We start from the raw sequence: 13,882 nt of genomic DNA, 5'->3' as shown, positions 1-13,882 counted from the left end.
CTACAAACCTCCCAACAGACAGGAGGGAAGGACGCAACAGCAAAATCATCTCTCAGGTGTGCTTTAGCCTAGTAACAGCCTAAGCTTTCCTCAAGCCAGTCTACCCATGTGAGGGCAGGCTTGGGGCCACCCAGAATCCTGGGCTTAGGTCACGTGGACCCGTGAGAACGGGGTCCATTCCCCTGCCCGGAGTAGTTTTAAAAATGTGGATGGAGCCCGCTTGGGGGAAACCATTCACTGTTGAATTACTGCTCTAACTACATGCACAAAACTATCTCAGATCTTTAAATATTTGCCCATCTTTAACAGAGAGAAAGTTTAATATCCATTTTTAAAGAAAACACACAACTCTGATGAGTGCAAATAAAGTCCACGTGTATTCTACAGTTCCCGACTCCACCTAATAATCATTATTTCTATAATTCAGTTTAATATGATATAAGGATGAGGGATTTGATGAGACAAAACAGAAACAACACAAATAAATGAAAAAAAAAAAAGAGACTGAAGATATTAAATGATGAAACGATACCACTTTTGATAAAAACAATGCTCCGAGTCACTCAGCAACCCCAAGAATCACATCTTTAAATGTCACTTACACAAAACTCAGGGATAACAATAGTGAAGGCTAAATTCTCACCAGCACTAAAGGCAAAGCAAACCAGCCACACAGGAAATACTTCAACTCCATTTTCCTCTCTTATTTCAGGTTATATGATGTAACCTCAAGTCATTTCTTTCCATTCTGCTCTGTTCTCAGTATGAACTATCAAGTCTTAACTCCCACTTATGTCTGCTGAACGTGGGGATTATGACAGGGCTGTTCTGAATGCTTCAGAGAGGTCTCCAATGGCTCTGCATCTCCCTTCCCACAGACCCTCACGATACGTCCTACGTCCACGAAGCAGAGCGAACCCTGGAAGGTATTTCTTAGCAATAAGAAATAAAGACGATTCATGCTGAGAAAAGAGGAAGACAGCAGTGAGACTGATCGTTTTTTCCAGGTGACTCTTTCTATAGGAAACCAGGACGCCTGCTTCACACAAACTGGCCTGCGTAGCCAGATTCAGAAAAGTCCTAAGTTATTTCATGAGACTATGTTAGGTTATTTATTATATTGTTGCTATAAAGTACTCTTGATGTAGTTAATGACTTTATGTCACCAACTAATCACCAGGAGGGGGAAGCCCACTAAGACTGGCTAACGTCTTTACATTCCCATTGATATTAAATAGCCCCCATATGACTGTGGCTAAATCCACACAGAGGGCAAAATGATGAATGAACTGCAGCTACCTTTAAAATGACTTCAGCTGGGACTTCCCTGGTGGCGCAGTGGTTAAGAGTCCGCCTGCCAATGCAGGGGACACGGGTTCAAGCCCTGGTCCGGGAAGATCCCATATGCTGCGGAGCAACTAAGCCCGTGTGCCACAGCTACTGAGCCTGTGCTCTAGAGCCCGTGAGCCACAACTACTGAAGCCCATGCGCCTAGAGCCTGCGAGCCACAACTACTGAGCCCGTGAGCCACAACTACTGAAGCCCATGCGCCTAGAGCCCCTGCTCCGCAACAAGAGAAGCCACCGCAATGAGAAGCCCGTGAGCCACAATGAAGAGTAGCCCCCGCTCGCCACAACTAGAGAAAGCCCGCGCGCAGCAACAAAGACCCAACACAACCAAAAAAAAAAGAAAAAAAGACTTCTGCTAACTTACTTGCAACATATTCTTTTAGCACAAGTAGCTTCCTATCACGAGCCCACAAATGTTAAGATGAAGAGTGAGGATACTAGTTTTTATTTATTTTTTATTTTTCATCTTTATTGGAGTATTATTGCTTTACAATGGTGTATTAGTTTCTGCTTTATAACAAAGTGAACCAGCTATATGCATATGTATATCCCCATATCCCCTCCCTCTTGCATCTCCCTCCCACCCTCCCTATCCCACCCCTCTAGGTGGTCACAAAGCACTGAGCTGATCTCTCTGTGCTATGCAGCTGCTTCCCACTAGCTATCCATTTTACAGTTGGTAGTGTATATACGTCCATGCCACTCTCTCACTTCGTCCCAGCTTCCCCTTCCCCCTCTCCGCGTCCTCGAGTCCATTCTCTACATCTGTGTCTTTATTCCTGTCCTGCCCCTAGGTTTGTTAGAACCATTTTAAGGATACTAGTTTTTAGATGGAAGGTTCTGGATTGCTGGGGCAGCAATGTTCTGTTCTTGGCTTCTCTGCCCCCTGCATGTTCCTCCCTGTCAGTAGATGAGCTGGACTTGAGTTTCTGCCTTTCAGCTCAATTGACCCAAAGCACAGGTCAAACTCATTCTCAGTAGTTTCCATTCTTGATGTGGGAGTAACAAGGAGCAGGGGAGACAGAAAACAGAGCTTGCTTGTTTAGAGGTAAGAAAGCATTCTAAAAAGCAGACTGCAGATTATCTGCCGACAAAAGAGAACAGATACCTCCGTGCCCACGCAAGTGCTCGGTCCCCACCAGCTTTGCTCTGTGCCCACCTGGCTGACCAGCTCGGGTATCCCCAGGGCTCTGTCGATCTCCTCCAGGCCATCGAAGTTCCGCAAGGCCAAGTACAGCTGGTCCAGGAGAGCGCCTTCGTCACTTGGAGACTCCGCTGCAGGATGTGGACACAGCAAGTCATCTGGAGAGTTGCCGAACGGCTGCCTGTAAAGAGACAGACTTCATCTCAGGCCCATGGAAAAGCTAGTTGATTAGAGAACATTTTTTTTTTTTTCCCTTAAAGACAAAAGTAGTAAAATACTATAGCAGCCAGACACAAACAACAACCCTAAATAATAGATATACTTCATTCAGTGCCTAACAGAGATAAGCCGGACACACATATAGGCATCGGATTTGTAAGCTTTGTTTTTATTGCCCCCGCTCTAAAGCTGGCAACACTGAGGCTTGGAGAGCTTGTCAGACCCTGTGGTGGAGATCACACAGGCAGACACTGCAAAGCTGGGATTCAACACCGACCTAGGTGACCACTATGTTCCCACAAATCCACGCTGACTCTTCAAGCGTATATGTATTTACTTTGTACTCAAGTAGTCAAAGGAGTTTCCTGAATTTTAGCAAAAAAGACCAGTTGATTGCACAGTCTCATTTCTCATGAGGTTCTGATGACCCATCTGAGGGACACTATGAGCATAAAAGCTCCATTAATGTTTTTGAACTCAGCTGCAATTAGACTGCACTTGGCTGGACTAATAGGACATTTCTCTGTCATGCCTAAGTGGGACTTGTAAACATTTATTAAAATCCTCAAGAAGCGTGGTTGTTACACTTCCTGAGTTAGTCAAGAAAAGTAGACCAGGAACATGCAAATTATGTTTGTTATTATATAAGGTGATTGGTGATAAAACCGTAACACTGCACTCCAAATTCTATGGTATATAAAACTCCTATAATTTAAATTAACTGACAAACTTGGGGAGTTTTAAAAAAGAGCTTCTGAGTTACTGTAATACCAAAAGGGGAAATGATACTCTAATTTGTACTCTTAAAGTTACTCTATGTTTTGGAGAAAATAAAGTTTACAGGTAAGTTCCCTCATTCTTAAGCAATGATAGATTCACCTAGGGATGAATGACCTATCTAGCCGGCTTCATATGCTTTGTGCCACTTTGGCCTAGAATCCTGAAATGCTGAGGATTAAAGCCAAGAGTCAGTTTCAAACAGTTCTAACCCGGTGCACTGGAAACACTCTATCCTCTCCATTTAGCCCTAGTCACTTGTGAAGAAAATCGCCCACTTAAGTGTGCCCTCGAAGACACTGCTCGCCCGCGGTCCACGGCTCTGAGCCCACATCCCACGGCCTGCGAGGCGTTGTGAGGGGCACCATCTTGGGCCCAGCACGTGCGCTACGCTGCCCACCCCACCCCACCCAAGGGTTCCCGTCGCTAGGGCGCTCGCCAGCGCTGGCAGAGGCCCGTGCTCCTGGCCGGGGCTCTCTCTGCACCTGCCTCTTCTCCCACCACGGCCTCGGTTCCCAGGAAGATGTCAGGCACTGGAATGGTTCCCCCATTGCCCTTCGTGCTTCCACACTCTCCCAGAGTCAACTTTTTTTTTTAATTTTTTATTTATTATTTATTTATTATTTTTATTTTTGGCTGTGTTGGGTCTTCGTTTCTGTGTGAGGGCTTTCTCCAGTTGCGGCGAGTGGGGGCCACTCCTCATCGCGGTGCGCGGGCCTCTCACTATCGCGGCCTCTCTTGTTGCGGAGCACAGGCTCCAGCCAGAGTCAACTTTTTAAACACAACTGTGACCAGATCACTGTACACTCGGGGGGTGGGAGGAAGGAGCAGACATAGGAAAGTGGCAACAGGGAGGAGGAGAACCACAGATCTGCATGTCACGGAAGCAAAGAGAGGAGGGAATTCCCCAAAGAGTAATGACCCACGTTTAGATGCGGTAAATTTCATGAACAAAGGAGCTCAAGTCAGCCAAGAGTGGATGCTGTCTATTTACCAAATTCTCTTAGGCCTGAGACCTCATTCCCCAAAGATGCTAGTTAATATTCTCTTCCTCTAGCTTTATTTCACAATTTTCGACTTCTGTTTCTTCAGAAGCTTTTATTCCCACACGACCACAACCCCCATCCCAGATCTCTCTGCTGATGACCGGCTAATGTGAAATCGACTCCCTTTTAACCCGAGCGAGGCGGCACGGGCTCCACGGCCAGGCAGACCGCCCCGTTTGCACCTGCCTGCAACCCAGCGTCAGGAGGAAGAGGAGACTCCGTCTGGTACTCTGGAAGACAGCTCCACCCCAGGGAAGACACATCCAAAGGCTTAAAGAAAAAGAACTACCGATGCTCATTTGCATCTAAACGATTTCCCACATAATAAAATAACCCATTTTTGTTACATGCTTTTTCTTTTTTTAATTAAAAACATTAAACCAATGCTTGACCCAGATTCCCACTTTGGTCAAGGCCCTCTTCAACTCGAGCTGGGACCTTCAAGACACTTTCCGGCTTACAGTCTCTCTCTGATTCTCCCGATACGATGCTGTCAGGTTCCTTCTCCCATTACTGAGCTGACTCGCAATGTCTAAGGCCCTGGGACAGGGTGCTGGTGGTGGTGGAATTCAAGGACACACACACTTTGGTAAAGCCTAACCTTTCCCAACGTAATGCCCACGACTTCCCTGTGGGTCCCAGCCACCCTGGGTCAACTGGCCTTTTTCCAGAAGATGCCGCATACCCATCATAATGCCAAGACTTCCCGTTCCACGTTTCCCACCCTTTACTCCAACTGCAATTCTACCTTCCCATCCGGGCTCGGCATGTCTCCTTCACAGCCACTCCGGACCACTCCCACTCTCCTCTCAACTCTAGTACCACTCACTGCACTATGCTGACTTGATGTTGGCATTTATTTAGAAACCTCAACCCTAGGCTGAACCCAGTGAGGCCATCTTCAATCTCTTTGTTGGACCACTACTTGAACTGCATAGGTTCAGCAAGTTGGTGAAAATAAAAGGTTCTTGATCTAGCCAGGTTACCATACATTATACTCAGAAAAATACATTTTTATACTCAGAAAAATACACTGCGTTGTGGCTTAGTATTACAAATTTGGGCATACCACGAGTTACATCACTTCCCTTAGAAACATCATTAATACACTTGGCTTACAGAAAAAAATACTGACCCAGACTTCCAATCCCAACTTTATAAATGGCTGCCAACATAATGAAGAAATTATTTTCCTACATTTTGGGCAATTACAAATATAGTTACAATCTAGACGGCAGCTGACAAATATTATATAATATTAAGTCAAGGATAAAATTCAGAGGAATAAAGGGAAGAACACACAGAGGTCCAAGTTGGCAAAATGGTAAGTAATGAACTAGCAGAAGGTAGTTAATCCATCATCAATAAAAACCTTATTTCTTGAAATCTACACTTTCATTTATTTATAGACTAGTAGGACATTAAAGATGGTGATAAGAAGGGGAATAAGATCAAGTCTGAGCTCTTGTTTGAGAAACCATACCATACTATCACTTTTCCTGTGTGTTTTCAAAATTCTGCAAAAAAGTAGCAGCTGCTACATGATGAGAAATAGTCAACCAAAGAACCTTTACTCTTAGACACATTACAAACAAGAGAAAACCAAATTACTCAGAGATTTTGAACTTAATGTGAAAGGAAGTCTTTCATGAAAGGCAGCTACTGTTCACTTTTATAAATCCAATAGAAATCATCAAAAAATCATCCATAAACTTGGGGCTGTATTTTAAACATCTCTTTTACATACCAAATGAATAAAGGAAAAAAACCACAATGAAACTACAGAAAATGGAAATTCAGCTATAAATAAATGAGTATGTGAATATGTTAGAGATTAAAGGGCTAAACTACTGTCTTTCTGAAATGTGTATATAAACTAGTGCTGGGTTCATAAAACATTTAGAAACCTATTCCTAAATAGGTAGGCAGTAAAAATATAAAATATTAATGGTGATACTTATAAAGGGAATTTAAAAAAGGCACTGCTTTTCTTTTATTTCAAAAGAGAGACGTGGTTAGAACATTTGTTATCCATCATTTCTGGATTTCTATGACAATAAGACTACCATAAAGTTGGTTATAAATTTCTTCCAACCTGAATTATTTAAAATAAAAGAAGAGGGGCAAGTGGCTGGAAAAACGTAAATAAATAACTTTAAAAGTGGTGGAAATGTTTTGTTTTGTCCACAGCGCTCTTCTACAAAGAAAACTGACAGCAACAAGAGAACAGGGCAGGGCGAGTCACAGAAACGCCCCCAGCAAACTGAACCAGCTGACTCTGTAGCTGGCCTCAGTGTGTACTCTGGAATTCTTCCGTTTTATTATTATTTGGTTTTTGGCTGCTCCGCCGCCGCCGCCGTGTGGCTTTCGGGATCTCAGTCCCCGACCAGGGATGGAGCCCGCGCCCCTGCGGTGGAAGCGCGGAGCCCCAGCTGCGGGACAGCCGGGAAGGTGCTCATTTTTGCTTTAACAGAACCCTTCCTCTGCTTGGGCAACAGTGAAAATCCTAACGTTGGGCCCAGTTTTCCCTAGAAACTAATCTTAGACATTTCATCCAAAACCAACTCTCAGGTGCTGGATTTAATTATTCGACTACCTTTTTACTATGTGCAGGTTTCCATGGAAATGGGTGTGTTTTTTAACATATCCAATAAACATATTTAGAAAACGCGCAATACTCACTGACACCATGAAATCAGACTCAAAGAGCCGGAAGGACCCCGAGAAAGTACCACCTCCAAGAATGATCACGGCGGTTATTTACACGACGCTCTGTCCCCGAGAATAGCACCCAGTGATGGAGGCCACACGCCGCCCTTGGCAGCGAGTCAGTAAGAGCCAAACTGACTGACCGCGGTTCTCGTCTGTTCTTCCGCGCAGAGTGCGTCAGAGGAGCAGCGGTGCTGGCGTCACCTGGGGCTTGTTAGGAACGCAGACTCCTGGGCTCCACCCAGACCTGCCTTTCAATGAGATCCCAAAGATGGTTCATAGGCACAGCGGGGTTGGAAGACACTAGTTTCCCCCGCTAAGAGAATGGAATACAGCTGGCGAGCACCCTCTCTTCCTTATCTCCCTAAAACAGTTATTAAGCAATTGCCCTATTCATCTTTTCTTTCAATGAATAACTAGTTCCCAACTTTTTCGCACACATCCAGTATTGCTGGGCTCATGTTCATCTTCTGCTATTTTGATTTTTTAAAACTTCACTGAAGCCTCTGAATCCTTTATCACTCTCTTAAGATATACAAAGGGGTGATTGAGCGGAGCCCAGTGACAGGATGCGTCCCACATTAACTACGTACTTCAATCCATCTCTGAAGGGATCCCCCTCTAAAGATGAAGACTGTTCTATCTCCAGTTGGCGTTGGTATTAGGAGACCTGCACATCCCACACCGGTGCAACAGTTTGCCAGCTAAATTAAAAAAACTGCTGGTACCAGGAAAGATTCAGCACATTCTCTGCACTGGAAACCTCTGTACCAAAGACAGTTATGACTATCTCAAGACTCTGGCTGGTGATGTTCCTATTGTGAGAGGAGACTTCGATGAGAATCTGAATTATCCAGAACAGAAAGTTGTAACTGTTGGGCGGTTCAAAATTGGTTTGATCCATGGACATCAAGTTATTCCATGGGGAGATATGGCCAGCTTAGCCCTGTGGCAGAGGCAGTTTGATATGGATATCCTTATTTCAGGACACACACATAAATTTGAAGCATTTGAGCATGAAAATAAATTCTACATTAATCCAGGTTCTGCCACTGGAGCATATAATGCCTTGGAAACGAACATTATTCTTTCATTTGTGTTGATGGATATCCAGGCTTCCACAGTTGTCGCTTACGTGTATCAGCTAATTGGAGACGATGTGAAAGTAGAACAAATCGAATACAAAAAATCTTAAAGTGAGGCGTGTCCTGATGATTTTTCTGTTGGGCTTTTTGTTTTTTTTTCTTCATTCCCCTGTTCAACTCAAGTAATTAAATGTTTAAAAGCCACAAAATTGTATCACTTTTATTATATTTTGCAGTAAAATATAATCTCGTCTTCTGTTAATATAATGTTCTAAGCTTCTTGTAAACTGTAAGATTATATTTAGTTTAAGTATATGATTTCTATGAAAAAATGTCCACCACACAGTAAATGGTCACATGTTAAGAAAGATTTATCCTTGTAAATATCTTCATAGTTGATATTTGGAACTTTATTACCAAAGTAGTGCATGAGGAGAAAGAATCTAGATTTTCTTGTATACATTCTTCTCTTCTCCAGTAATAAACAGTTACTTTTCATTTATAAAAAAAAAAAAAAAAAAAAAGATATAGAAAGGAAAATGGGCACCACACCACAGTTCTGAGCTATGCAAAAGCATTTTATCCCAGGGTAATAAGAGTCACTATGAAATCTGTATTTTTTTTTTTAAACAAGGAGCTCTGGAAATATTCTACCCTTATAAAATTTCAGAAACCCTGCTTTCATCATTTGTGAATTCAATAAAAAGTATTTCATAATTTTAGACTAGAATAATCCCCAAAGGACAAAACGATCAGTCTGGAAGGTCCTCACTGAGCCTCCAACCCGAACCTTCTACATGTGAGCCTCAAGGCCGAATTCCTCCAGTTTGTTTTCTAACATGGTTACTGCCCAGAAAACATCGCCTGCATCATTTAAGCGCCCACACTGACTCCTGCTTAGGCTCCTAACTATCTCTCTGCCTCAGGGCTCTTCGCCCACTCAAATGGCCAAGCAGCACCATCACATAGGCCTCAAGGTCGCCTGCGCAACGTCTGCTTCCAGTGCTTTGCTTAAAAACCATGGGATTATGCATACAACATGACTGTGATACTGTCTTTGCAGGGAATAAGGGAACAAGAACCATCTTTGAGCTAAAACTTGAGCAACACCTAAGCCCCCAGCAACAGGTGTGTTTTATCCTTGAGAGCTGGGGCACACTGGGCCACAGCCAAGTGAAAGAGCTGAGCGGAGAGTGCTGGACCGCACGGAGGAGAGTGGTGAGCGGGGACCCTCACCTCCAGCAGAGAACAATGCAAATTCCCTTGCAAGAAAAGTGTCTTCAACTTTAACCCCCGGCTGGATCATTGACAAAGATCAACTAGGAGCTCCCAGTGAAAGATTACCAAACTACTCAGGGAAACAGGCCACCACGAGCAAGAGTCAATCACTGCATTTAGAACTGCAAGAAATCCAGAAATTGGAATTATCGAATCAAGAAATTTAGAAAGTAATGATGAATGTGACGTTTAATGATATAAAGATGGAATCACAAAAATAAGCAAACAGTAAGAGACTATGAAAAATAACCAGGCAAACAGAACTTTTAGAAATGAAAAATATAATTGGTTTAAACATAGCTAAAGAGATAATGAAATGAAATATAGATATGGATAAATTATCCCAAATGTAGTACAGAGAGACAGGGAGATGGAAAATACATGGGTTAAGAAATAAGGAGGGTAGAAGTTTTAAAAAATCTGATGTAGAAAGAGAAGATTAACATATGTCTTGCCAGAATCCCAGAAAGAAAGAATAGAGAAAATGGTGGAGGGGCAGTACATAAAGAGATAATGGCTACAATTCCAGAGCTGATGAATCCACAGATAAAATAAGCACAACATACACCAAATACCAAGCAGTATAAATAAATAAGTCCACACCTAGACACACTATAGTAAGACTACTGTATAGCAATTCTAAAAATATTTCAAAAGCGATTAGAAAAGATTACCTACAAAGAAACAAAAATGATTAGACTGATAATCAGAATCAAAAAAATTCAATCAAACTTGATCATATACCACTTCCTTTTTCAAAAAACTTCTTCAACGGCTTAATGAAAAAAGGCTGAGGGACTTCCCTGGTGGTCCAGTGGTTAAGACTCGCACTCCCCATGCAAGGGGCCTGGGTTCCATCCCTGGTCAGGGAACTAGATCCCGCATGCTGCAACTAAGAGTTTGCATACTGCAGCTAAAAAGATCCTGTGTGCCTCAGTGAAGATCTTGCACGTGGCAACAAAGATCCTGTGTGCTGCAACTAAGACCCTGCACAGCTAAGTAAATAAATAAATATTAAAAAAAAAAAGAAAGAAAGAAAGAAAAAAGGCTGAAGAAGAGTTCGGTATTTAAGATCCTCTATATATCTATTCTATTACTAATCTACTTTTCCAGCCAAATCTTTTTTTTTTTTTGGCTGCGCCCCGTGGCATGCGGGATCTTAGTTCCCTGACCAGGGATCGAACCCACGCCCCTTGCACTGGAAGCATGGAGTCTTTTTTTTTTTTTTTTTTTGAATATATCAGTATAGTTTATTTCTTTTATAAGAGGGAAGAAAAATACAGGAGGAAAAAAGTCAATAGCTGTGAATTGAATTCTCGAAGAAGAATCCATGCAAAAATGACTGTCATCTCAACTGTGAGCTATGGCAACACTTTGAAAAAAAATCTTTGGTTTAGTTTTCTTTCCTATTAAGCATTAAAAATTAGTAAGATTTGGGCTTCCCTGGTGGCACAGCGGTTGAGAATCTGCCTGCCAATGCAGGGGACACGGGTTCGAGCCCTGGTCTGGGAAGATCCCATATGCCGCGGAGCAACTAGGCCCGTGAGCCACAACTACTGAGCCTGCGCGTCTGGAGCCTGTGCTCCGCAACAAGAGAGGCCGCGACAGTGAGAGGCCCGCGCACCGCGATGAGGAGTGGCCCCCGCTCGCTGCAACTAGAGGAAGCCCTTGCACGGAAACGAAGACCCAACACAGCCATAAATAAATAAATAAATTAAAAAAAAAAAACTGATAAAAGGCCAAATTAAAAAAAAAAATTAGTAAGATTAAATTTTTATTAAATCATGAAAATTTAAGGTAAATACAATATATTTTCTTAAGCTGGAAAAAGAGGATTTGTGACTTTACTTGATACAAAATGAACGTATGCAACAGTGTTTTTAAATACAGCAAATTTAAGACCCCAATAACTTTCTGAATGATTTTGGAAAGTATACACAGGTCAAAACATTTTCTTATCTGAATATATTATAAAGGCTACTTGTTATGAACATTTAAACATTCAGGCATTTATTTCACTGACACATTTTTGAATTATAGCACTTTGAATGCAACAGATGAAATGTGCATTTTTGCTCCATCATTTGCTAGTTTTCCTCCGGAAGCATGGAGTCTTAACCACTGGACCACCAGGGAAGTCCCTGGCCAAATCTTCTGATAATTTTATTTTTTTTTTTAATGTGGTAAAATATATGTAACATAAAACTAGACTATTCTCTGTTACCCTAAACATACTGTGTTGCTTCTGTAACCTCCAGGACTCTGGTTATTCTGCTTTTGCCAGATGGACTGGCTTCCTGCCATCTCTGCCTCCTGAAATGATAACTTTACTCAAGACTCTGAAGCTTTCCCCAGTCACCCCAATTGGATGATCCCTTGAAATATGGTTTATTTCTCATAGGGCATTTATAGTACATACTAGCTCATATTACAGTTATTAATTAGTCGACATATTTTATTTTCCAACTAAATTATAACTTCTTTAAAGGCACGTGCTAGGTCAAACTGATTTTTGGATTCCCCCCACCCCGGCCCCCTGAACCCCTGTACTCCCAGTCCAGTAAATGATATAGTTTGAATACATGAAAACTGGTCAGGCACCAACTGTTCCAAAGGACCAGACTAACTTCTGGCCTAGGTCTGAGATAACTCACGGCACTCATGAACTCTACTCTCCGGGACCTCCTGAGTGCTTAGGACTCACCTGTTCTGGCTGGCAAACGGTGCCTGTTCTATCGGCAGGATGCTTTCAGGCCAGGGGGCGGTCTGATTTGGAGGCGCTTGTTGTTGGCTATACTGAGGTCCCCCTATGTTCATCTCTAATTCAGATGGCCCTGAAATGAGAGAAGGAAACAATTCCAAAATCTTACAACTTGTAATGAGGGAAGTTATCTGTTTTGGGTATAGAATAGAAAGAGAAATATACAGCTTACAGAAAAAGACAGAAGCAATAACAATTAGGTGAAAATAATAAGAGAATATCTGTTCCGAAATAGAAAAAAAGGCAAGAAATACCAAGGCTAATCACCCACTTTAGAGACTCTCTAGATCAGCAGTTCCAAAACCCTTGGACTTAGGAGTCTTTATATTCTTAAAGTACAGCTTTTGTGTATGTGGGTTATATCTCACTGATATTTACTATATTGGAAATTAAAACTGGAAAAAGAAAAAATGATTATTAATTCATTTAAAAGTCATCATAATAAATCCACTATGTTAACATAAACAAGATTTTTTTCTTCCAGTCTTATTGAGATATAATTGACATACAGCACTACAGAAGTTTAAGGTGTACAGCGCGATGATCTGACTTACATACATCATGAAATAATTATCACAGCAAGTTTAGTGAACATCCATCATTTCAAATAGATACAAAATTTTTTTTCCTTGTGATGAGAACTTTCAAGTTCTGCTCTCTTGACAGCTTTCATATATAACACACAGCAGTGTTAGTTACATTGACGTTGTTGTAACGTTATGTCCCTAGAACTTATAACTGGGAGTCTGTGCCTTTGGACCGCCTGCCTGCATCCAATTTCCCCTCCGCCCACCTCCCCTCTGGTAACCACAAATCTGATCTCTTTTTCTATGACGTTGTTTGTTTGCAACATAAACAAGATTTTTTTAGCCAACTCTATTGTACGTCCATGACAGAATGAGGGTGAAGAAGGTACGTAATATCTTAGTATTATTATGAAAATAGTTTTGGCCTGGCAGACGCCCTAAAAGGGCATCGAGGTCCTGGACATACTTTTGAGAAGTGCTGGTCTGAGTAAAGGAGGAGCAGAAAGGTGGCCCAGACAACTTAGACGTGCTCTTTCTTAGAAGTTCTCTGTAGAGGATTAAAGCTAATGCATGATATGAGCTCTTTAATGATTTTATTATCACTATCTGTAGACCTGTTTTCCATTACAACAGATAATTTTGAGCTGTTGAGCTCACAGCTTTTTTGAGCTTATTAAAAATCAGAGAAATTCAGCTACACAGTGAAGCTCACAGAGCCATATTTCAAGCTCAAAAGCCAGGTGCCATTCAGAGAAGAAAGACTGAGGATAAATGAAATTTCTGGATATAAGGGATTTATGATGATGATTTTTAAATGAGTGAATTAGCATTTAAAAAATTTCCCAGTTTATTTTTGCATGGAAATCTGGCCATTCTTAGCATTTTCATGTGAGCCTCAAATTATGTGAATTTATGTTTGGGAATCACACACTATTAATTTGAAGTACATTCTCTGTAGGAAGGCAACATGAATGTCATCTCAAAAAC

General features: G+C 41.9%; 2 protein-coding genes across 9 annotated transcripts in view; one reads left to right on the top strand and one right to left on the bottom strand.

Moving 5' to 3' along the window:
* NCOA2 (nuclear receptor coactivator 2) overlaps positions 1 to 13,882 on the bottom strand; it is a 268,760-nt gene that overhangs the window by 16,362 nt on the left and 238,516 nt on the right. For all 8 annotated transcript variants that reach the window (XM_059902309.1, XM_059902312.1, XM_059902316.1 and 5 more), the window contains 2 exons: positions 12,312 to 12,441; positions 2,509 to 2,674 (listed from right to left, as the gene is read on the bottom strand). In XM_059902309.1, the coding sequence (XP_059758292.1) occupies positions 2,509 to 2,674; positions 12,312 to 12,441 (296 nt within the window). The remainder of the gene's footprint in view (positions 1 to 2,508; positions 2,675 to 12,311; positions 12,442 to 13,882) is intronic.
* On the top strand, positions 7,225 to 8,439 carry LOC132352083 (vacuolar protein sorting-associated protein 29-like). The gene is made up of 3 exons (XM_059902401.1): positions 7,225 to 7,263; positions 7,416 to 7,435; positions 7,878 to 8,439. The coding sequence occupies exons 1-3, from the start codon at positions 7,225 to 7,227 to the stop codon at positions 8,437 to 8,439; spliced, it is 621 nt and encodes a 206-aa protein (XP_059758384.1).

Source organism: Balaenoptera ricei, chromosome 17, assembly GCF_028023285.1.
Source record: "Balaenoptera ricei isolate mBalRic1 chromosome 17, mBalRic1.hap2, whole genome shotgun sequence".
Classification (NCBI taxonomy): domain Eukaryota; kingdom Metazoa; phylum Chordata; class Mammalia; order Artiodactyla; family Balaenopteridae; genus Balaenoptera; species Balaenoptera ricei.
The sequence above is the reverse complement of the archived record's forward strand: the minus strand, read 5'-3'. Positions and strand labels throughout refer to the sequence as shown.

Coding starts and splice junctions, on each gene's coding strand:
- LOC132352083 (XM_059902401.1), top strand. CDS start 7,225: ATGAAATCAGACTCAAAGAGCCGGAAGGACCCCGAGAAA. Junction 7,264..7,415: donor GCCGGAAGGACCCCGAGAAA/GTACCACCTCCA, acceptor TCTTCCGCGCAG/AGTGCGTCAGAGGAGCAGCG. Junction 7,436..7,877: donor AGTGCGTCAGAGGAGCAGCG/GTGCTGGCGTCA, acceptor CTAAAGATGAAG/ACTGTTCTATCTCCAGTTGG.